The 25,699-nt window shown below is 42.1% G+C and overlaps 1 protein-coding gene across 1 annotated transcript in view; it reads right to left on the bottom strand.

The window, feature by feature from the left end:
* Nucleotides 1-25,699, bottom strand: part of LOC139260327 (RNA/RNP complex-1-interacting phosphatase-like) — a 58,712-nt gene that overhangs the window by 10,470 nt on the left and 22,543 nt on the right. Inside the window, exons 3-9 of the mRNA XM_070876807.1 lie at nt 20,058-20,133; nt 18,675-18,806; nt 18,448-18,571; nt 13,363-13,423; nt 10,428-10,474; nt 10,261-10,336; nt 198-335 (exon numbers count right to left, since the gene is read on the bottom strand). Of these exons, the coding sequence (XP_070732908.1) occupies nt 198-335; nt 10,261-10,336; nt 10,428-10,474; nt 13,363-13,423; nt 18,448-18,571; nt 18,675-18,806; nt 20,058-20,133 (654 nt within the window). The remainder of the gene's footprint in view (nt 1-197; nt 336-10,260; nt 10,337-10,427; nt 10,475-13,362; nt 13,424-18,447; nt 18,572-18,674; nt 18,807-20,057; nt 20,134-25,699) is intronic.

The following is a 25,699-nucleotide window of genomic DNA, read 5'->3' as shown; positions in this document are numbered from 1 at the left end:
GTTTAGTAGTACAGGATCACTTTCCATAGAAAAACATTTGTATTTTTCCAAAAGCCTTACAAACAGTTATTTCCACCCTATGAAACTTTCTCTTGTTTAAAAATATGAATTAGAAATCAAATACTAACAGCTTGCTGAAATATTTAATATGTATCTGTAACAGTTCCAGAGCAGAGAAAGTACATTTGGTCTCTTACTCTGGAAAATCATCAAGCAGCAGCGGTCTAGGACCATGTGGTCCTTTAAAAGAGTACGAAGGGTAAGGCTCCAGTAGCTTTGGTTCCGGTGCTGGCTCTGGCTCTGGCTCTGCATCGAACACATCAATTCCTAAATTACTGCAAAAAATCCAAGAAAAGCAAATTTATATACATATATAATGGTAATTCTGGCAAGTTTCAATTGCATGGAAATGAGTTAGTATCAATGTTTTATTCACCACTGTCTTTCTACATAACTAGTACTACTTTATGCTATGATGAATCACAAAACTGGCAAAACATTTACTTTCTGAAATACCTTGCTGATTGTATTTGGGGGTGTGGGTGGGCTTGGCAAAGCAGATAGAAAGGAAGAAAAGAGAATGCATGCCACAAGTTTTCAATGGGGTGATAGTATGTCATGCTAAAAGTCATCTTGTACAAGACACCATGTACCAACAGACAGCAGAAACAAAGGAAAAGAATGACATCCTGCAGCACACTTCCATTTAGTTTCATCAAATTAATAGCGAATCATGCCTTCTGCTCAGCATTCACAAAATAATATTGACAAATCATAAAAGTATATACTTTATTTATTTATGTATGCTTCTTTGTAATTTAAATGGCGGACAAGTCCCCTGGACCTGATGGCCTGCATCCTAGGGTCTTAAAAAGTGGCTGCAGAGATAGTGGATGCATTGGTTGCAATCTACCAAATTTTCCTGGAATTTGAAGAGGTCCCAGCAGATTGGAAAACTGCAAATGTAACACCCCTATTTATAAAAGGAGGGAGACAGAAAGCAGGGAACTATATACCAGTTAGTCTAACATCTGCCATTGGTAAAATGCTGGAGTCCATTATTAAGGAAGCAGTAGCAGGACATTTGTAAAAGCATAATAGTCAAGCAGAGTCAGCATGGTTTTATGAAAGGGAAATCATGTTTGACAAATTTGCTGGCGTTCTTTGACGATGTAATAAGGGGAACCAATGGATGTGGTGTATTTGGATTTCCAGAAAGCATTCGATAAGGTGCCACATAAAAGTTTACTGCAGAAGATAAAAGCTCATGGGGCTGGGAGTAATATATTAGCATGGAGAGAGGATTGGCTAACAGAAAGTCGGGTCAGTTTCCTGTTGGTAAACGGTAACTAGTGGGGTGCCACAGGGATCAGTGCTGGGTCCTCAACTATTTACAATCTATATTAATGACTTGGATGAAGGGACCGAGTGTAATGTAGCCAAGTTTGTTGATGTTACAAAGATGCATGGGAAAGCAAGTTGTGAGGAAGACACAAAGAATCTGCACAGGCTAAGTGAATGGGCAAACATTTGGCAGAAGAATAATGTGGGAAAGTGTGAGGTTATATACTTTGGCAGGAAAAATAAAAAAGTAAATTGTTTAAATGGAGAGAGATTACTAAATGCTGCAGTACAGAGGTACCTGGGGGTTCTTGTGCATGAAACACAAAGTTAGTATGTAGGTACAGCAAGTAATCAGGAAGGCAAATGAAATGTTGGCCTTTATTGCAAGGGGGATGCACTATAAAAATCCTGCTACTACTGTACAGGGTATTGATGAGACCACACCTAGAGTACTGCGTAGTTTTGGTTTTCTTATTTAAGGAGGGATATACTTGCATTGGAGGCAGTTCTGAAAAGGCTCACTGAGAAGGTTGATTCCTGAGATGAAGGGATTGACTTATGAAGAAAAGTTGAGCAGATTGGGCCTATACATATTGGAGTTTAGAAGAATGAAAGGTGATCTTATTGAAACATATAAGATACTGAGGGGGCTCGACAAGGTAGATGCAGAGAGGTTGTTTCCACTTGTGGGGAATAGTTTCAGAACAAGGGGTCGACCATTTAGAACAGAGATGAGGAGGAATTTATTTTCTCAGAGTCGTAAATCTGTTGGATTCTCTGCCCCAGAGAGCTGTGGAGGCTGGGTCATTGAATATATTTAAGGTGGAGATGGACAGATTTTTGAACGATAAGGGAGTGAAAGGTTATGGGGAGCGGGCAGGGAAGTACTGCTGAGCTCAAGATCAGATATGATCTCATTAAATGGAGGAGCAGAGTAGAGGGGCCAAATGGCCTACTCCTGCTCCTATTTCTTATGTTCTTACGTTCATCCTTTCAGCTGGGAGACACTACATGTTGTGACAAATCAGCAAAAGCAGAAAAATATATATATTTTTTAAATTATTCAAGTAATTATTTGCAGGACCACAACTTGAATGTTTAGTATACCTTGTGACAGTTTTGATAACTGAACCCCCAATAAGCTAGTTAACATATTAAAGACTCACATGCTGGGTCCACCATAATTGAGGATGGGATGTTCATGGAGCCACCTCCTCCCATTAATTGCATGATTGTCCACAATTCTTGACTGGATTTTTGTTCTGATCTACTGGTTGTGGTTTAACACTGTATACATCCTGCTAGATTTTGTGTTTAGCAACCCTTTATTGTAGATTCACTTCATTGGTGCATCATTTTATCACCAGTGCTGCTCCCAGCATGCCCTTTTATACTTCCCAGTGAACCAAGTTGTCTTAATGGTGATGGAGATGGTGAAATCCTTCACCAAGAGTACGTTGTGCTTTTGCTTCCTTCATCGTTTCCTCCAAGTGACGCTCAACATGAAGGTGTACTGGTAATCAGCAGGTTTTCTTGGCCTTGGCTGACCTGAAGCCATGAAATTTAATAGGGTCTGGGGTCAATGTTATGAACCCTCAAGGCCAAGTCCACCTGCCTGTATATCACTGTACCAACCTCTGGTGGGTGGATCCTGCTGGTCGGACAGGAAACATCAAGGGATGGTGATGGAGTAGTTTAAGAACATAAGAAATAGGAGCAGGAGTAGGCCATTTGGCCCCTCGAGTCTGCACCACCATTCAATAAGATCATGGCTGATCTGATCATGGTTTAAGCTTCATTTCCATGCCCACTCCTCATAGTTTGACTGCTGGCTGATAGACATGATGGAGTAAAACTACATCTTGACTAGTCAAGGAGGCAGCTATCCCAACTTGGACACCAGTTCCCTGATGTTTGTGAGAAAGACTTTTCAGAGTTGATTGCGTTGGGATTGCTCGAGTCTTGTCCTAATCCGATATCTGGGACATTGTCAGTAAGTGCATCCACTGATGCTCGTGTCCTGTAACAATTGTTTACAATGGAGTAGCTTGGTAAGCTACCTCAGAGGGCATTAAGAATCAACCACATATTGTGGGATAGAAACATAGAAATTAAGTGCAGGAGCAGGCCATTCGGCCCTTCGAGCCTGCACCGGCATTTAATAAGATCATGGCTGATCATTCAACCTCAGTGCCTTTCCTACTTTCTCTCCATACTCCTTGATCCCTTTGGCCGCAAGGGCCATATCTAACTCCCTTTTGAATATATCTAACGAACTGGCCTGAACAACTTTCTGCGGTAGAGAATTCCACAGGTTAACCAGTGAGTGAAGAAGTTTCTCCTCATCTCGGTCTTAAATGGCTTACCCCTTATTCTTAAGACTGTGACCCCTGGTTTTGGAACTCCCCAGCAACGGGAACATTCTTCCAGCCTCTAACCTGTCAATCCCGTCAGAATTTTATATGTTTCTATAAGATCCCCTCTCATTTTTCTAAACTCCAATGGATACAAGCCCAGTTGATCCAGTCTCTCCTCATATGTCAGGCCCAGGAATCAATCTGGTGAACGTTCGCTGTACTCCCTCAATAGCAAGAACGTCCTTCCTCAAATTAGGGGACCAAAACTGAACATAATATTCTAGGAGTGGCCTCACCATGGCTCTGTACAACTGCAGTAAGACCTCCCTGCTCCTATACTCAAATCCTCTAGCTATGAAGGCCAACATGCCATTTGCCTTTCTCACCGCCTGCTGTACCTGCATGCCAAACTTTAATGACTGATGTACCATGACTCATTGCACCTCCCCTTTTCCTAATCTGTCACCATTCAGATAATATTCTGTCTTCCTGTTTTTGCCACCAAAGTGGATAACCTCACATTTATCCACATTATACTGCATCTACAATGCATTTACCCACTCACCTAACCTGTCCAAGTCACCCTGCAGTCTCTTAGCATCCTCCTCACAGCTCACACCGCCATTCAGCTTAATGTCATCTGCAAACTTGGGAGATATTACATTTAATTCCTTCATCTAAATCATTGATGTATATTGTAAATAGCTGGGGTCCCAGCACTGAACCCTGCGGCACCCCACTGGTTACTGCCTGCCATTCTAAAAGGACCCATTTATTTCGACTCTCTGCCAACCAGTTCTCTATCCACGTCACTACATTACCCCCAATACCATGTGCTTTAATTTTGCACACTAATCTCTTGTGTGGGACCTTGACAAAAGCCTTTTGAAAGTCCAAATACACCACATCCACTGGTTTTCCATTGTCCACTCTACTAATTACATCCTCAAAAAATTCTAGAAGATTTGTCACGCATGATTTCCCTTTCATAAATCCATGCTGACTTGGACCGATCCCGTCACTGCTTTCCAAATGCGCTGCTATTTCATCTTTAATAATTGATTCCAACATTTTTCCCACCACCGACGTCAAGCTAACCGGTCTATAAATTCCCCGTTTTCTCTTTCCCTCCTTTTTTAAAAAGTGGTGTTACATTAGCTACCCTCCAGTCTATAGGAACTGATCCAGAGTCAATAGAATGTTGGAAAATGATCACCAATGCATCCACTATTTCTAGGGCCACTTCCTTAAGTACTCTAGGATGCAGCCTATCAGGTCCTGGGGATTTATCGGCCTTCAAACCCATCAATTTCCCTAACACAATTTCCTGACTAATAAGGATTTCCTTCAGTTCCTTCTTTTCGCTAGACCCTCGAACCTTCCTCTGTTGGAAGTGGAGGCTTGCGACTGCATATTAAGAGCAAAAGAGATCATGTGACAAGAGGAACAGGCAAGAATGATTCAGAATATGGGGTCGCAGGCCTTATTGACTATAGATTAAGGGAAACTGTAGCAGAAAGTTCAAATCTCACCATAGCAAATAATGAAATTTAATTCAATAAATCTGGTAATTTATGGCCTAACACCAGGACAAGACACCTTTTTAAAGCTGAAATCCAGAAGGTTATCTGTGTCTTCCTTAGTGAAGACAGATCCAAAGTATTTGTTCAACTGGTCTGCCATTTCTTTGTGCCCCATTATAAATTCACCTGATTCTGTCTGCAAAGGACCTATGTTGGTCTTCACTAATCTTTTTCTCTTCACATATCTATAGAAGCTTTTGCAGTCAGTTTTTATGTTCCCTGCAAGCTTCCTCTCATACTTTATTTCCCCCCTTCTAATTAGACTCTTTGTCCTCCTCTGTTGAATTCTAAATTTCTCCCACTCCTCAGGTTTGCTGCTTTTTCTCGCCAATTTATATGCCTCTTCCTTGGATTTAACACTATCCCTAATTTCCCTTGTTAGCCAAGGTTCAGCCACTATCCCCTTTTTATTTTTACTCCAGACAGGGATTGGAGTCATGTGTATGGTAGACCAGGTTGGGGTTGCAAGTAGCCTTTCTGAAAGGGCAAAGGACTAATTGGATTTTTACAACAACCCAGCTTTAAAAAGGTCACTTGTCCTGGTGTTAGGCCATAAATTACCAGATTTATTAAATTACATTTCATAATTTGCTATGGTGGGATTTGAACTTTCTGCTACAGTTTCCCTTAATCTATAATCAATAAGGCCTGCTACCCCATATTCTGAATCATTCTTCCCTGTTCCTCACATGATCTCTCTTGCTCTTAAAATGCAGTCGCAAGCCTCCACTTCCAACAGATTATCTACCAACATTTACTACATGACCCCATCCAGCAAGCACATCTTCCCCCTCCCTTCCAGGAGCTGATCCCTTAATGACACCCTCATTCACTCTTTATTCACCGCCATTTGCAGTTTGTCCTCCCCAAGCACTTTTCTGTCTATTTTTCCTTCCCGCATTGGATTTGGAGTCTGAAGCTCCAAACACCATTTCTATGCAAGACAGCAATTTACATGTACTTCCTGCATCCTAGTATAGGTGATATTTGCTGCTCATAGTATAGTGTCCTTTATTATGAGACCACCAAACGCAGATAGAATGAATATTTTATTGACCATTTTCATTCCAACAAGCATGATGCAGGCCTCCCCACCCCCCTCCCAGTTCCACTCCAAACCTTCTATCTTTAGCCTCCTGAATGGTTCCAACAATGTAGACGTCAGGAATATTTTCATCCTGGGCCGAAGGATTCAGGAAGCCAAAGGAGGTGTGGAGAATTGATCCAACCGAGATGCAGAGTGCCTTTAGATGCCAACAGAAGGGACTAATGGATCTAAGGGACTAATGGGGGAACATCATGGAGTGGAGGAATGGGAATGAAGCACAGGTGCCAGAGGTAGCAAGGTAGAATGCAACTGGGAGGAATGGACAGGATAATGGGGGGGGGGGAACAGCTAAGGCGTGACGTTGCTAAACCCATTGTTTACTCTAGCGCTACTCTGGCAGAACCTTGGCTGATGTTCTGCAATTCTAATGCTCTTGGTGCGACTTCTTCTGTACAAACTCTGAACCAGACTGTCCTTCATTGTTAGCTTCCCCTCATCCCATCTACACTTCACTGCTGCCTCCTGGCTGATCATATTCTTTCCTTTCTGTATTCAGTTTAAACTCCACTGGTTTCACCTAAATCTGTCATCTTTACATAGCTCAGGATTCCCTCTGTATCTATTCACATGTACATCTTACCTGTTGTTTTGGACTTGAGACCATACTCTCATCTCCCACTTATGGCTCTCTCTCAGCACCACTCTCCTCCTTTTCCCTTCAACTAGCCATGCTATTTTTCTATCTCTTTCTTCTCCAGCATCAAGCCTCTTTTGATTCCTATTACCACTCAGCCAAGCTTCCCTACTGCTGCCGTTCCAGGCTTGAATCCCATACAAGTGACCTTCAAAGCTCTACTTGCTGGCCTCCCATTCTCCACCCTCCATAAACAAAACTCTGCTTCATGCATTCGTCCCACACTGAGCCCCACTCACCCATGACCCAGTTATTGCTGATCTATATTGTTTGCTGTCCCCCAATGTATTCAGTTCAAAATACTTACCCTCATTTAGGACTCTGTCCATGGCCTTGCCCCACCCTATATCTACAACACCCTGCCCCGAACACTCTGTTCCTCTGACTCTAGTCATTCATACAAACCCTCCTCCCTTCATTCTAATCATTGGCACTACACTCTTCAGCTACCCATCAGCTACCTGGGTCCTACTCTCTAGAACACCATCATAAACCTCCCCACCTCTTTCCTTCTCAAACCCCCCTCTTCAACCAAGCTTTCAGTTACTCTACCAAATCTTTCCTTTCTTAGCTCGGTGTCTATTTTCCTTATGCTCATCTGTGAAGCGCTTAAATTTTCTTTAATGTAAATAATGATATATAAACATGAATATCATTCTGCCTACAATGATTTTGGGCAAAATGCATTTCTTTTGCCCTCATCCCACTGAACAAATAAGTATTGCCTCCTTGCCTCTGCCCTTCCTGCCCCTAGCCCACCAGGCCAAACATCTTCCAAGGAAGCACCCAAGCCCTAACCTCACATCTTTCTCTCCGATCTCCCCTTACGACCTTTCACAGCTCATCCTGTCCACGAGACCCATTTCCTGCTCCTTTGACCCTATTCCCACCAAACTGCTGACCACCCAACTTCCTTTTCTGACTTCCATGTTAGCTGACAAGGTTTACAGTTCTCTCCCCTCAGGTACTGTCCCTCTCTCTCTCAAATCTGCCTTCATTACCCTCCTCAAAGAAAAACAACCCTCGACCCCTCAGTCCTTGCAAACTACTGCCCCATCTCCAACCTCCTTTTCCTCTCCAAAGTCCTTGAATGTGTTGTCACCTCCCAAATCCGTGCCAATCTTTCCCGCAATTCCATGTTTGAATCCCTCCAATCCAGATTACGTGCCTGCCACAGTACCGAAACAGCACTTATCAAAGTCACAAATGACTGACAACGACAAACTATCCCTCCTCGTCCTTCTCAACTTGTCTGCAGCCTGTGACACGGTTGACCACTCTATCCTTCTCCAATGCCTCTCCACCATCGTCCAGCTGGGAGGGACTGCACTTGCCTGGTTCCATTCTTATCTATCTAATCGTAGCCAGAGAATCACCTGCAACAGCTTCTCTTCTTGCCCCACATCATTACCTTTGGTGTCCTCAAAGGATCTATCCTTGGCCCCCTCCTATTTCCCATCTACATGTTGCCCCTTGGCGACATCATCCAAAAACATGTCAGTTTCTACATGTATGCTGATGACACCCAGCTCTACCTCACTACTATTTCTCTTGACCCCTCTGCAGTCTCTAAATTGTCAGACTGCTTGTCCAACATCCAGTTCTGGATGAGCAGAAATATTCTCCAATTGAATATCGGGAACACCAAAGCCAATGTTTTCAGTTCTCGCCACGAACTCCATTCCCTAGCCACTGATTCCATCCCTTTCCCCAACTTCTGTCTGAGGCTGAACCAAATTGTTTAGAACCTTGGTGTCATATTTGACCCTGAAATTAGCTTTCAACCACAAATCCACAGCATAACTAAGGCCGCCTATTTCCACCTCCGTAACATTGCCCGTCTCTGTCCTTGCCTCAGCTTATCAGCTGCTGAAGCCCTCATATCCATGCCTTTGTTACCTCTAGACTTGACTATTCCAACGCACTCCTGGCTGGCCTCCCACATTCTACTCTACGTAAATTGGATGATCCAAAACTTGGCTGCCCGTGTCCTAACTCGCACCAAATCCCGCTCACCCATCACCCCTGTGCTCGCTTGACCTATATTGGCGTCCGGTAAGCAATGCCTCGATTTCAAAATTCTCATCCTTATTTTCAAATCCCTCCATGGCCTCGCCCCTCCGTGTCTCTGAATCTCCTCTAGCCGCCACCCCCCCCCCCCCCACACGCCCGCCCCAGATGTCTGCGCTCCTCTAATTCTGGCCTCTTGAGCATCCCTGATTATAATTTCTCAACCATGCCTTCTGTTGCCTAGGCCCCAAGCTCTGGAACTCCCTGCCTAAACCTCTCCGCCTTAAAACATACCTCTTTGACCACGCTAATTTCTACTTATGGCTCGGTGTCAAATTTGTTATCTCACAATACTCCTGTGAAGCGCCTTGGGACATTTCACTACGTTAATGGTGCTATATAAATATAAGTTGTTGCTGCCCATAGAACTTATCCCAACAAATGCCTTTTGGTAACTTATCAAGTGGTCATTATTCATACAAGGGCCCAGACAGCAAGTATTTAGTAAGGTATTTGACTATAGGCACGTATAAATTATAGAGTGACTCTTGCCAACGAACCGGAAGCTGCGCAGACGCATTCTGCATATAACTGTACAAAGATAACATTCATCAGAACAGACGGACGTTGAGAAGTGCTGGAGCACATCACTAATAAAGTTTCATTAATGTTACTAGGTTGGGTTAATGTTAATGGTGATTTTTCCAGTTTAAGAACTGCTGTCTCGAAGGACAAACAACTTTTAAACAAACTCTCAGTTCGAATTTTATTTAAAATTAATGGTTCTAACAGAATTCTCTAAATCCACTTCTTTATTCCTCATTTTGGAAGTCCAGCGACAACAAAAAAAAACAACAATGGAACTGCGCATGTGCAACTACTTCTGGTTCATTGGCAGCAGTCGTGTCCTATAAATTAACCTGATTTTAACCTGTAACCCCAACGTCCACACCTCCAGTAGAGCTTACTGGATAATGATCTGGAGTGGGAAACATGGCTGATTTTTACCTCTTCACCAGAGGACAGAGAGTCCAAATGTACTTCCCCACTGTAACCGATTGACTGTGAATTGAACCTGGAACCTTCTTGGTGTTTATGGCTCAGCTCCTCACTGGATAAACACGCTGAGTCATCTGAGAGCATAACTGAATTACATTGTATGCTAAACTGCTTTTGGAATTCCAGAATAAGACCAATAATTTTTTTTAAAAGCCACATAATCACCTTCTCATTGGTCCACTTCGAAGGTCATTCAGATACACAACTCCATCCATTTTGTGGCCACGGGCAGCATTGAAAACTTAAGTTTGAATAGGATGAAAAAAGAGAGTCACTTGAAAGTCTATTTTTGATAAGGAAATGAAAGCCTTTAGGATAAATAAGATACATACGCTCAATTGTTGTATCAGGGTCCACTTCTTCTACATCAATTAGGTACCTTTAAGTAGTTTATAAAATAAAGCACTTTAATACAAATATTTATAGAAATATTTCAATATTTCTAGGTTAACAGTTTAAAATTAATCACCGCTTAAAATTTGTCTTTCTAAATCAGCTACAGCATATAGTACAGGTGGTCATGTAATGTATTCTTTAAATTTATGTAACTTCTTGACGTGTGCAGCATTTTCAACTGTTACCCTTTGCTTCCTGCCACTGAACCAAGCCATTAATAAAAAAATATTTCAAGTGATGTATATGGAATTTCTATACACGTTTGATAAAGTACCACATAATAGACCGGTTCGCAAAATTGAAGCCCATGGGATTAAAGGGGCAGTGGCAGTGCAGATACAAAATTGGCTAAGGGCTAGAAAACAGTTGTGGTGAATGGCTGTTTTTCGAATTGGAGGGAGGTCTACAATGGCGTTCCCATAGGTTCAGTTCTAGGACCACTACTGTTTTTGTTATATATTAATAACCAGGATTTGGGTATATGGGGCATAATTTAAAAGTTTGCAGAGGTCACAAAACTCTGAAATGTAGTAAACAGTGAAGACGACAGCAACAGACTTCAGGAGGACATAGACAGACTGGTGAAATGGGTAGATACATGGCAGATGCAATTTAGCGCAGAGAAGTAAGAGGTGATGCATTTGGTAGGAAGAATGAGGAGAGGAATTATAAACTAAATGGTACAATTTTAAAGGGGGTACAGGAACAGAGAGACCTGGGGGTATACAAACACCAATCTTTGACGATGGCAGGACAAGTTGAAAAGACTGTTAAAAAGGCATATGGGATCCTTGGCTATGTAACAGAGGCATAGAGTACAAAAGCAAGGAAGTTATGCTAAATCTTTATAAATCACTGGCTCGGCCCCAGCTGGAGTATTGTATTCAATTCTGGGCACCACATTTTAGGAAGGATGTCTAGGCCTCAGATGCATAGTAGATTTACTAGAATGGCACCAGGAATACAGGACTTCAGTTATGTGGAGAGACTGGAGAAGCTGGGGCTGGTCTCCTTAAAGCAGAGAAGGTAAAGAGGAGATTGAATAGAGGTGTTCAAATTCATTAAGGGTTTTGATAGAGCAAATAAGGAGAAACTATTTTCAGTGATAGAAGGGTCGATAACCAGAGGACACAGATTTATGGTAATTGACAAAAGAATTAGAGGCGAAATGAGAAAACTTTTTTTTTTTTAAAACGCAGCAAGCTATGATCATCTGGAATACATTGCCAGAACGGGTGGTGGAAGCAGATTCAATAATAATTTTCAAAAGGGAATTGGATAAATACTTGGTGAAAAGATTTGCAGTGCTGTTGGCAATGTTCCCTCTAAACTGTGTATTGAACCTCCCGCTCAGCCGGCTTTTCAATGGGGAAAAACTGTGCATGTGGGGTATTTTGAATAGACCACACAGCCCCTTAAACACAAAAAAATTAAAGGAGCATCGACTGTGGGGGAAAGGGCAAGGGAATGGGGCCAATTGGATAGCTATTTCAAAGAGCACGTGGGGGCCTGGATGTGGGCGTCGCTGGCAAGGCCAGCATTTATTGCCTATCCTTAATTGACCTTGAGGTGGTGGTGGCGAGCCGCCTACTTGAACCGCTGCAGTCCTTGTGGTGAAGATATTCACACGGTGCTGTTGGGGAGAGAGTTCCAGATTTTGACCCAGCGACAATAAGGGAACGATGATATATTTCCAAGTCAGGATGGTGTGTAACTTGGAGGGGAACTTGCAGGTGATGGGGCTCCCTTGCACCTGCTGCCCTTCTCCTTCTAGATGGTAGAGGTCGCGGGTTAGGGAGGTTCTGCCGAAGAAGCCTTGACGAGTTGCCGCAGTGCATCTTATGGTGGTACACACAGCAGCCACGGTGTGCCGGTGGTGGAGGGATTGAATCTTTAAGTTGGTGGATGGGGTGCCAACAAGCGAGCTGTTTTGTCCTGGATGTTGTTGAGCTTCTTGGGTATTGTTGGAGCTGCACTCATCCAGGCAAGTGAAGAATATTCTGTCAAACTCCTGACTTGTGCCTTGTAGATGGTGGAAAGGCTTTGGCAAGTCAGGAGGTGAGACAGATGCCGCAGAATACCTAGCCTCTGACCCGTACCTGTTGCTATAGGACTTATGTTGCTGGTCCAATTAAGTTTCTGGTCAATGGTGACCCCCCAGGATGTTGATAGTGGGGGATTCGGCAATGGTAATGCCGTTGAAGATCATGGGGAGGTGGTTAGACTCTCACTTGTTGGAGATGGTAATTGCCTAGCACTGGTGTAGCGTGAATGTTACTTGCCACTTATCAGCACAAGCCTGAATGTCGTTCAGGTCTTGCTGCATACAGGCATGGACTGCTTCATTTTCTGAGGAGTTGCGAATGGAACTGAACACTGTGCAGTCATCAGCAAACATCCCCACTTCTGACCTTGTGATGGAGGGAAGGTCGTTGATGAAGCAGCTGAAGATGGTTGGGCCTAGGACACTGCCCTGAGGAACTTCTGCAACGATGTCCTGGGGCTGGGATGTATAACCTCCAACAACCACAACCACCTTCCTTTGTGCTGCATCATTTTATGATTCTGTGACACTACTTGTCTCCTTTTCTATATACAGGCGAAATAAAAAGATAGCACTTACTTGAGCTCGAGTAGCAAACCTACTTTTTAATCTAATTAGTTTGTATAGGTTTGATGCAGTTAGCATATTTCATTTGTAGGTTACCGCTAACTGCAGTTATCAAGAGAAGTCAGAAGCTGAAATAACTTAATAAAAATGTGAACACTTACAACCATCACCTTATATTTCAATAGGGCCCCTCATGGAGAATATCGCAGGATGCTTAAAAGACTCAGTGAAAGAAAATTAGAGATTTAAGCAATATTTACCTACAGATAAGGTATCCAGTTCTATTAATTCCACCAGTACAGTGAACTCCAATGATTTTATCTAAAAATAAATTTGATAAATAAATAAAACAAAATTGAAATATCTCCAAGGTGAAAGAATAACGATTTACAGAGCAATGTTATTATGAAATTCTAAAATGCTTGTAAGGTTCTCAGCACAGCATAAAAAATGTTTATTCTTCAATTTACACAATAAAAATCTAAGTCACAAGCTTTAACCACTTAACTAGGGATATTAAATGCCATTTACATTTTATACTTTAAATATTAATTAGTGAGAACTCATATTCATGTATGATTTCTCCCCTCTTCTTGCAAGCGATGACTCCTGTTTCAGTATGCTTTCACAGTTGCTCCCCAATACATTGCCCACGAGACTAGACAATGAGCATTAGCAGACTAGTTTAATATGAAACGAGGGGATGGGTACAACAGAGAGAGGGTAGTTGGGACAGATCCTGCCCTCAGCCAACATCATCTTCCATACATGTATAATTTGCAGCATAGGTCAATAGATGATCAGAAGTGACCTATTTTCCCCTGCAAATCTCAGCAGTACTGAGGCCAACTGCAATGCTCCTTGATAAGTCAGCATAGCTCAGGAATCGAACACAGGACCATCTGGTCAATACTACTCTACCACACACTGACTTTTCAATCTGAGACCTCAGGGGGCTAAGGGATTTGTTTTATAGCTTCCGAATGTCTCAATTTGTAACTACATATTTATGACATGCTTTTATTTTGCAAAAAAAAGCAGATTAGAAACAAACTGGTATTAACTGTTCGATGGAATTGAAGTTCCTGAAACTGTAGTCTGAAATGGTAGCAATCATCACCATTGTAGTAGAAGTGCACACCTATTTAACATTTTGATGCAATTTTTACTTTCTTAAAAAAATGTATGTAAAAAAAGAACTATTCTTCTTCTTCCCTTCCCCCATGACAAGCAAGACAATGGCCCCGATAATAATGCAGAGGCACGTTGGGAGCAGGGATTGGTCCAATTATCGCGTGGGAAAGCCAGAAGTTCAGCATGTCTGTTAATAGCACTGTGCAACATAGCCACCTCATTAGCATTTTACTTGCACGTTTACCGTCGATTGCGTGGCAGCGGGCATGACGAGGACCTGCATGACACAATCTCAACTCCAGTATTTAAAGGGCCAATCCAAAGATGGAATTTGGAGGAGTTGGAAGCAAGAGAAGACAAACTGTGAGAATGGACTCAGGATGGCCAAAGGTTGCGCCCTGCTTCAACTACGCCTTTCCTGATGTACTGCTGTGGATAGTGAGGAACCGGAGATAGATATACTTCCCTAGCAGTGGGATGAAGAAAGCTGCTGCTGCCACAAAGAAGGCATGGCTGGAGGTGGCCCAGGAGGTCAGCAGCAGGACATTGTGCCTTGGTCCTGAATTCAGTGCAAGCATCACTTTTAACAACCCAAGCAGGTCAGGAAAGGTGAGTACAGTTGCACAGTCACCTATGTCCTGCTGTGCGCATCACTGCCCGCCCCGCCAACTTGTCAAGCCTACTCCATCACATCACTCCTCACCCACTTACCTTGCAAGCGTACCCATCCTTCTCTTACTATGCAGTCCCTCACATCTCCATCTATCCATCCACCACTGCCACTCACCCATGTCCTTATGCAATTTGATGCCTTTCCCCAATAGTCACTCTCACCAAATGTACTCCATCCATCAAGTGCCATTACAGTCACTAATAAATCTGCTCATTCCCCCTTTGCAGGAGAAAAGAGTGAAAAACACAAGGGATAGGGAGAGGACTGAAGGTGGGCCTCCACAGATCAAACAGTTGACATACAACACTCAAGTCATAATGATAAGTTGTAAAATTTTTTCTTTTCCAGTACTAATTCATATCTTTTATCCCCCACATGGCCTTCACATGTGCAGCAAGTGTCCATGGACCTTGCGATGAACCCTCAGAGATGGTTTGTTCTGAGAGTGCAGTCAAAGAACTCATACTTACCATGCACCAGTTCAGAAACTCATACTTTGGTGAGACCGGTTAGACAGATGGTTGGGTTTTCACCTGGTGACTCACACTTCACAAGTGAGCACAAGCAGACACTATTGGCAGGGACAGCATGGGGAGTCCCTGTCAGAGGGCGCAGGCTTCGCCAAGCTCTGCTCAGCTGGACATAGCTGCTGTACCCTCGGAGCAGTCAATGAAAGAGATAATCATTGAGGAGCAGCAGAGAATGTGCAACGCACTGACAAGCCTTCCAAGTAGACTGATGAGGATCGCAGGGAGAATTGAGCAGTCCGCCTCAAGCATAAATGGGATAATGTGGCAGGACATTGCAACGATGTCTTCCTGCATGAATAGAGTGGCCAACTCCGTGGACTATCAAATGAGCCCATGCAAGCCTTGACTACTGCCGTGCACACTCTAGATGCCGATATACCTGGCACCTTAAATAGGATGACAGATACCATATAGCCTTGGCCTTAAAGCATCACACTGATCTGCACCAAGCTACTCTCCAGCAGAGTGGTAGCAGTGAAATGTGGCTGGCCCATGAGAGGGATGATGGTGAAAGGAGACATAGAAGTGGGGACTCCACTCAAAGCGCTTTCACTTCTCACCCATTGCCCCCTCCCAGTCAGTACCTGACCTGCTGCCTCGTGTCCTGATGGCCGAATCCGCCGCTGCACAGGTGCAGGTGGTGCAGTCTTTGGCGGGGCCCTCACAGGCTCCAAAACCCAAAGGTCATCAGCCAAGAGCATCTCAGCAGTCAGAACAGGGATCCGTGCAGCCTGCTTCTCCACCACTTAAGAGTAGGAAAAGGAAGAATAAAGCTTTGTAGTTGCACATGGGTATGAGAAAATGGTATGATGTGAAGGTTCCATTCTTTAGTAGAATCACAAATTGTATTAGTTTGCACCACTTTCCTGTCTTGTCCATTATTGATTGTTGGGTGGCAAGTCACCTTTTTACTTGCTTGATGACGAATGGGAAGATATGAATTTTGATTGGGGGGGGGGGGCGGTTTTGCAAGGGGTGGTTGGTTGTTTGCGGGGCTGCTTTATGTCAGTGGTATGGAGTGGGAGGGTGGGGAGTGGCCATTGCATGTGGTTCTGACATCAATCCACTAGTGCAACCCAAGTGAACCCTGGATTAATAAGGGCATCCCTGGCAGCAATGTGAGCAGCTGGTACTGCATTGCTATCATCACTTTCCTCCTTCTCCTCGAAATCATCCGCAGATGATCTGCACTCTGCATTGTTCCGCCTGCAGGTCCAAACCTCGCTGCTGCTCAATGTTGTGTAGAACACAGCAACCATGACTATTCAGGACAGCCTGGCTGGTGCATACTAAAATGTGCCTCCGGATCTTTCTACGTTCCTAAATTCAGCATGCCGATGGCTTGTTCAATCACATATTTGGATTTGGTGGTCATATGGCAATCATTGTAGTGCTATTGGGCTTCATTGGTTTGGTTTCTCACGGGTTGCATCTGACAAATTTAAAGTGAGTATCCCTTGTCTCTTAGAAGCCACCCCTCAAGTCTGATTGCAGGTCCAGAGGTTGGGGAGTTTGTACCGTCACAGAACAAAAGCATCATGGCAGCTCTCCGGGAATCTTGTGCACACCTGCAAAAATATATTTTTGGGAATCCACACCAGCTACACATTGATGGAGTGGAAGCCCTTGAGGTTCACAAATACTCCTGGGAGGTCTGGTGGTGTGCCAATTGACAAGTATGTGCAGTCAATGACGCCCTGCACCTGTGGGAAGCCAGCCAGAGTCACAAACCTGTGCACCCACTCATTCTGACAGGTGTCATCGTAGGTGAAGTTAATAAATTGCCGGCCCTGGCAAACAACCCATCAATCACCTGTCTTACGCAATTGTGGGCTGCCGACTGGGAGATCCTGGATAGGTCTCCAGCAGAGCCCTGGAAGGATCCAAAGGCAAAAAAGTTGATGGCGGTGATCACTGAGTCACTGGTAAACACGTGGCTAGCAGGTCCAGCAGGGAGGGCTTCTTCCAGGAGGCAGCAGACGTCTGCCATCACTTGATGTGACAACCTGAGCCTCCTGAAGCATCATCATCATAGACAGTCCCTCGGAATCGAGAAAGACTTGCTTACACTCTAAAAGTGAGTCCCTAGGTGACTGAACAGTCCAATACGAGAACAGTCCCAGTCACAGGTGGGACAGATAGTCGAGGGATAGTGGAGGGAAAGGGTGGACGGGACCTGTTTGCCGCATGCTCTTTCTGCTGCCTGCGCTTGATTTCTATATGCTCTCGGCAGTGAGACTCGAGGTGCTCAGCGCCCTCCCGGATGGACTTCCTCCACTTAGGGCGGTCCCCGGTCAGGTGTCAGTGGGGATGTCGCACTTTACCAGGAAGGACTGGAGCACTGCTGTTCCAACAGATCAAGGAAACTGTACACCCTGTGTCGCAAGCACTATCTCCTGCGAGCTGTACCCCTCTCTGGATGTCCAGCTGCAGGTCTCTCAACAGCAGGGTGCTGTTGTCAGTCATACTGCTCTTTGTCCGAGGTTCAATCTAAGGCAGCCAAGGCGCCACTCATCCTGATGTGATTCAGGAAACCTCCAGAAAGTGTAGAAAGTAAACTGTCAGCAAAAGTATTGTGAAGAAACCCATTCCCACTAGTAGGTAAGAAAGTAGCTGTGAATACTGAGTATTTATTGCAGTATTTCCACGAGTTCGAATCAGCCCCCTCAATTATAGTGTTCTTATCTTGCTTTCAATACTGAGTTTCGGGGAGCCCAGGAAACCCGTGGATGCGCCATTAAACTTAAAATTGTGTTGAAATATCACTCCAAGTGAGCATTAATAGGCAACCCGCCGCAACCAGCCTAACAAGCCAGAGTTAAATGCGGAAATCAGCGGCTTGGAACCGGTTCCGACATGTTCACATTTTTGCTAGATTTAACCACCCCACCCACTCCTCCAGATTAAAATTCCCCCCAATATTTCTAATGTGCTAGTTCTCCTTTTCAGCTCTATAAAGCACCATACCAACTAAATAGTCAAGTTAATGATAATGACTGAATACTTACCATTATCTGTATTTTCCCATAAGAATTTTCTGACCCTTCGTTTAAACTGAAGAACGGTAGCATCATCTGGAACTTCATGCCCAACAGTGTAGAGTTTTTGATATTGCACACTTTTAGGCAAATCCTAAACCAAATCAAAATTTTTTTTTTTTTCAGACACAAGTTGATTATTCAATTTCAATGAAGGCCATAATTATGTTTTAAGTTTAATTGCATCTATTTTATACCTTTTCGGTATAGTAGCGAGTTGTATATGTCAAGTCAATAATTAATCCAAGCTCCTCATTCTGCTCTTTGACTTTAGCTATAAGGTCTTTTGGAGAAAACTTCTGATTAGCTGTGAGCCTTTGACTTATTGCCTGCAAAGAGAAAATGTAACAAATTTTCTTATTTAAGCTTTTGAATCTTATGGAGTATCAGATGTATGTTTTGTTCAACAAGGAAGGCGGCAATGCTGGATCTAGTTCTAGGAACTGAAGTGGGGCCAGTAGGTAAATTAAGTGCAAGGAGTATCTAGGAAACAAGGAGCATAACAATTAGATTCAATGTATAAAAAATTAAAATGAGAGGAAATGACGACAAAAGATACTTGACTGAAAAAGAAATCAAGATAAAAAGGGAACTGCCCAGATAAATAAATTGGTAAGAAAAAAAAATGGTAGATAAGACAGTAGACAAATGTTCAAAGAAGAGATGTTTTGGAACAAATAAAAAAAAGCGTCCTTGAATGAGCAGAGAAATTTTATTAAAATGAGACAATACAAATTTAGGGCTAGTGACACAAAAGAAAATCAAAGAGTGTAGAAAATAGAGGGGAAATGAAAGATTAGAAACACTAATACTGGGTATCAAGAATGATTGGCAGATAGCAAAGGGAAATAGTAACAGATTTTATAAACACCAAATGCAGATGATAGTTAAAGAAAAGAGGAGAGAGAAAAGGAAATCACTTCAAGGAAGATGAAGGAATGGCAGAGGAAGGGTTCAAAGAAATATTTAATGCAGAGAAATGTGAGGCAATACATTTTGCATGGACAAATCAGAAAGGAAATAAACACTAAATGGCAAAATGACAAGATAAGTAGAACGAATTAGGAATTCAGATATACAAATATTTAAAGTAGGAAGACAAGTTGATAGAGCTATTTCAAAAATATGGGTTCCCTGGTTTTATAAAACAGAAGGAGATGATACAAAAACAGAGCTAAACCCATACAAATCATTGTATTCTAGTGGCAGCCTGACCAATGCACAGTTTTAGGTTCATATAGGACATTAGGTTTTCATATCAAGAATTACCACTTGGACAGGGTACTGGAGAGTCACACACCAGCATGAGATTAATCAGGAAGGAAGGGGAGAAAACTCAGAGGAGGGTAGAAACAAATAAAAACTTTTCCAATAGGTCACTCCAGATGTTAAGTTATACCATGCACCATTCATACATCACTCAATCACATTAATACTCTGGGCCAAACAAGGCAGAATGGAATTTTATTCGGGGGGGGGGGGGGGGGGAAGGAAAAGGACAAGAAAAACGAATATATAGTCATGCTTACTAATTCCATTTGAAGCCATATTTAGAATACAAAAAACAAAAATATGCTTACTCCTTTCAAAGGGACTTTGAAAGCAACAAATCTAGTTCTTGGTATACGTCGACCAACAGGTACAATGCCTCTCCATCTATTTTAAATATGTGGAAAAAAAGTTTTGTAAGTTATGATATAATGAGATCAGTGTTTAATTTGCTATATATATGCAATGGATAGAAACTAAATTAACAGAACATTTTAAAATCATACTGTATAGCCATTTCAATATGGTTCATTCTTTTTAATCAATCTCTTTTCCAACCAGACATAACAGTTAGCAAAAGGAAAATAGTTGAAGATTAACTGAATGCAATCATTATAGTTCTGAAATGAAATTAGACTGTAATATAAATAGTACTTGGTATTTGTATTTATATTTATATTAAATTTGAACTTTGTGGGATTAGGACACTAAACTAATCCTACTCAAGATGTAAATTAGCAGGCATATACACATAGCATGTGAACGTATTGATTTAGTTTCCCATATGAAATTTAACAATGGACCACAAATTATAGGCCAAATAGAATTTTTTTTGGTGTCAGATTAAACCTCAATTTAAAAATGTGTCTTTACTTCACTTCTTTGAAGATTTTGCTTTATTTTTGTTCCACTAAAAATATGCATTGTGTGTGCCATTACTGATCCCTATATATAGCTTAAATGTAAAATGCTCCAAGATGCTTCACAAGTGGAAATACACAGGGAAATGGATGTAAAGACTGAAAGCCTGGTTAAAAAGATGTATTTTGAAAAGGCCCATAAAAGGAGGAGGAGTGAAGTGGAGAAGCTTGGGCCAAGGCTCTATCACCAATGCTGGAGCAAATGGGGTGGAGGGGGGTGGAGAAAGGGAAAGCAAAGAATAAACAAAAAAAGCCAGAATCAGAGAACCAAAGTACATTTGCGGGAGCAAAACTTAAGGCTGGAGGAGGTTGCAGAGATTGAAGGGGCAAGGCCATGGAGTGATTGCAATATGTTTTCTGTTATAACTGTGTGGCAATTTCTTCGGTTTACTTGAACCACTGGGTAATCTTATGCTAACAGTTCACCAATTTTACTGATCATGTCATAGTTACAGCAAGGAATGGGCATAATATTGAGAATGGTTGACAAAAGTTGTGATCTAAATACTTGTAATAGAAGTATTTGCATAATTTAGAGCACCTAATAGATAACACAGGAAAGGATACAAAAAATATATGAAGTAAGACTTTAATTCACTTATGTTTACATGATGCAAAAATGGATAATGTAGATTTAAAAGATGATGGAACAACATAAAAATAAAGGTGGAGAATACACATTAGGTACAAAAGATTCATAGAGATGGAATTGTAAACATGAAGCTTCAACATTAAATCACAATATACCCATGCCAGGTTAGGTTACACCTGGGTAAAATGCTTTAGGATCTGAAACATGAGAAAACAGGAATCATCAAAATGTGAACTAACTTAGCTGAAGAGATATTCTACATTTAGGGAAGGATTGGCAATCTATCATTTTATTATATCAGTGCACTTTCACAGGGCTTACAGAAAAACAAAACTTTTAGAAAAAAACAAGGAGATTTGAAACAGATGTTGAAGATTAAGGGTTTTGTTACAGTAAATAGGAAAAAAAAATATTTGCACTAGTGAGTTAGTAAGACCATCAAAAGTCAGTATTTTTTGTTATAAAGTTGCTAGAACATGGAATATTATATCAGAAACAGAAACCAAAGTAGCTTTTAAAAGGGAAGTGGACAAATATTTGAAAAATGACATTTAAAAAAAGCTATGGGAAAAGAGCAATGGAACTGGATTAAGCGGATACATTTTCAGAGAACTGGCACAGGCATGATGGTACAAAAGTACACCAATACTGTAATCAGTGTGTAATTTATAAAGATTATATCCGTTGTTACAATGCACCCATGAATCAGTGTTGTTTTCAAAATAGCAACAGTAAAAGGAAATCTTAAATTAAAATGCTGAAACATTAGAATTGAACAGTTAGAATTCTAATAACTGGCAGGAAGAGCACGTTTTACTAATACCTCATAATAGTCTGCCATATGTTATAGCCTGTTTGTAATTAAAAAAAAATAAAAGACCATTGTATCAAGAGATTGCCATTAAAAGACTCTGGCCCTCATTTCTCCCATCGTGTCCCCAAACCTCTCACCATCTTCATGTAACATAGAAAACAGAGAAATTATGTGCAGGAGTAGGCCATTCGAGCCTGCACCATCATTCAATATGATCATGGCTGATCATGCAACTTCAGTACCCCATTCCTGCTTTCTCTCCATACCCCTTGATCCCTTTAGCCGCAAGGGCCACATTTAACTCCCTTTTGAATATACCTAACAAACTGGCTTCAACAACTTTCTATAGTAGAGAATTCCACAGGTTCATAATTCTAAGTGAAGAAGTTTCTCCTCATCTCGGGCCTAAATGGCTTACCCCTTATCCTTCGACTGTGACCCCTGGTTCTGGACTTCCCCAACATCGGGAACATTCTTCCTGCATCTAACCTGTCCAATCCCATCAGAATTTTATATGCTTCTATGAGATCCCCTCTCATTCTTCTGAATTCCAATGAATATAAGCCTAGTCGATTCAGTCTTTCTTCATATGCCAGTCCTGCCATCTCGGGAATCAGTCTGGTGAACCTTCGTTGCACCTCAATAGCAAGAATGTCCTTCCTCAGATTAGGAGACCAAAATTGTGCACAATGTTCAAGGTGTGGCCTCACCAATGCCCTGTACAACTGCAGTAAGACCTCCCTGTTCCTATACTCAAATCCTCTCGCTATGAAGGCTAACATGCCATTTGCCTTCTTCACCGCCTGCTGTACCTGCATGCCAACTTTCAATGACTAATGTACCATGACACCCAGGTCTCGTTGCACCTCCCCTTTTCCTAATCTGTCACCATTCAGATATTCTGCCTTCCTGTTTTTGCCACCAAAGTGGATAACCTCACATTTATCCACATTATACTGCATCTGCCATGCATTTGCCCACTCACATAACCTGTCCAAGTCACCCTGCGGCCTCTTAGCATCCGCCTCACAGCTCACACTGCTACCCAGCTTAGTGTCATCTGCAAACTTGGAGATATTACATTCAATTCCTTTGTCTAAATCATTAATGTATATTGTAAATAGCTGGGGTCCCAGCACTTAACCTTGCGGTACCCCACTAGTCACTGCCTGCCATTCCGAAAAGGACCTGTTTATTCCTACTCTTTGCTTCCTGTCTGCCAACCAGTTCTCTATCCATGTCAATATATTACCCCCAATACCATGTGCTTTAATTTTGCACACTAATCTCGTGTGTGGGACCTTGTCAAAAGCCTTTTGAAAGTTCAAATACACCACATCCACTGGTTCTCCCTTGTCCACTCTACTAGTTACATCCTCAAAAAATTCCAGATGATTTGTCAAGCATGATTTCCCCTTCATAAATCCATGCTGACTTGGACCGATCCTGTCACTGCTTTCCAAATGCGCTGCTATTACATCTTTAATAATTGATTCCAACATTTTGCCCACTACCGATGTCAGGCTAGCCAATCTATAATTTCTTGTTTTCTCTCTCTCTCTTTTTTTTTTAAACAAAGTGGGGTTACATTAGCTACCTTCCAATCCATAGGAACTGATCCAGAGTCAATAGAATGTTGGAAAATGACCACCAATGCATCCACTATTTCTAGGGCCATTTCCTTAAGTACTCTGGGATGCAGACCATCAGAGCCTGGAGATTTATCAGCCTTCAACCCCATCAATTTCCCTAACACAATTTCCTGACTAATAAGGATTTCCTTCAGTTCCTCCTTCTCGCTAGATTCTCGGTCCCCTAGTATTTCCAGAAGGTTGTGTGTGTCTTCCTTAGTGAAGACAGAACCAAAGTATTTGTTCAATTGATCTGCCATTTCTTTGTTCCCCGTTATAAATTCACCTGATTCTTCACTGATCTTTTTCTCTTCACTTATCTATAGAAGCTTTTGTAGTCAGTTATGTTCCCTGCAAGCTTACTCTCATACTCTATTTTCCCCCTCCTAATTAAACTCTTTGTCCTCCTCTGCTGAATTCCACATCACATCAATTCTAGGTGGTACATCAGCTGCAACTCCAGGTTTGTAAATTCAGAGCCCACTTTCATACATCATTATCCTTCCATAAAAAAAGGGACAGTCATGGGTGGCATGAAAAAAAATAGCAGATACCATACGGCCCAGGACTTCGGAAGTATTATTGACATATTCTAGATGAAGTGCTCTGCTCATATGGCAGTGTTCCTGCATGGGAGATAATGACCTCCCTTGTTGAACTGACCATTACTGTCAGGTCCCAAGAAGGACCCAGCTGAGATTTTTCCATTGATCATAAATCACAATTATTTCAGCAAAACCAAGGGCTGGTGAATTGCCTCTTTTGATGCCTATGCTAAGCAGTCCGGGCAGAGGTAAATGTAAAACACCTAATACTGCTCTTATGAACAGGTACTTTTGAACTTGTTGACTCCTCTGGTCCCAGTTTAGAAATACCCTGTATACATCTCTCCAGAAATACTGCAGCAAGCCAGACCTGATGCACTACGTCAATGGCTCATGATTCTGAAATTCTCCCCACTGAACCTCCGCCAAAGATCTATGATCACTCTGAAGCTTTTGGGACCAAAGTAAAATACTAAATACTTCAAATTTGTGGAATGGGAGTCCTTCTTCCATCATCTTATTTGCCACTGTCCATTGTACATACCAGTGCCTGATCCATTAGCAAGTCAGTTATGCTTGGATTGGTGCTATGACCATTGAGATGGGTCAGTAGCTACTTTAATGGGGCTTGGATAGGCATTCTATGACTAAGGACAAAAGCACTTTATTTAAGGAAGTCATTCAGGTAATGCCTTTCTCTTTCTTCTAAATTTCTGTTCTCCTGAAGGTGCTAATATTCTCTCACTTTTCTGCCTACCTCCCCCCACCCCACTTGATTTTTAAAAATTCAGAGACCAGCAAATAACTTCTGGAGTCAAAAAAAGGCTGTAAATGTACAGGACCTCTGCCCGAACCAGAGAAAGACAGGCTGATGTGTTCTGAAGAAAAGTTTATGTGCTGAACTGGACTTGGACGTGTTGCCACCAAGAATCAAAACTTTGACTTTCCTGGACCCAGGACTGTCTTCAAGCAGATTAATTAATTGCATCAAGCCCTTGTGTTAATTCTGGAGCAGGTTTCACACTTCAAACAGAACCACTTATTCAGCTTTTACATACAGGTACCTGCTCTGCATTGTTAAAAAGTCAGAGTAGATGCTGCATTATGCTATTTTCTGCATAACATTATTAGCACCTGGCCTTAATGTTCCCAACAATTTTTTTTTAATTTAAAACATCACTCCTTTGCATCCTTCCATTTTGAAAACCCTGGGCTCTGAGAAGGAAGACATGCATCAACAAACACCTCGATCACCTTCACTAATTTTCATATTGAAGTGCAACACATAACATGCTAACATTACAATCATTTAACCGGTCACAAATTTTGCCTCAACTCAGTGCTACACATGGGCAGATTGAAATTATGACAAGACATTTTAAGTATCAACTGAACCTTGGTAAAAAGAAACAAGCGCTTCCCAGTCAATGCTATAGGGCAGAAATGCAACA

This window comes from Pristiophorus japonicus, chromosome 3 (genome assembly GCF_044704955.1).
Source record: "Pristiophorus japonicus isolate sPriJap1 chromosome 3, sPriJap1.hap1, whole genome shotgun sequence".
Lineage (NCBI taxonomy): Eukaryota > Metazoa > Chordata > Chondrichthyes > Pristiophoridae > Pristiophorus > Pristiophorus japonicus.
The sequence above is the reverse complement of the archived record's forward strand: the minus strand, read 5'-3'. Positions and strand labels throughout refer to the sequence as shown.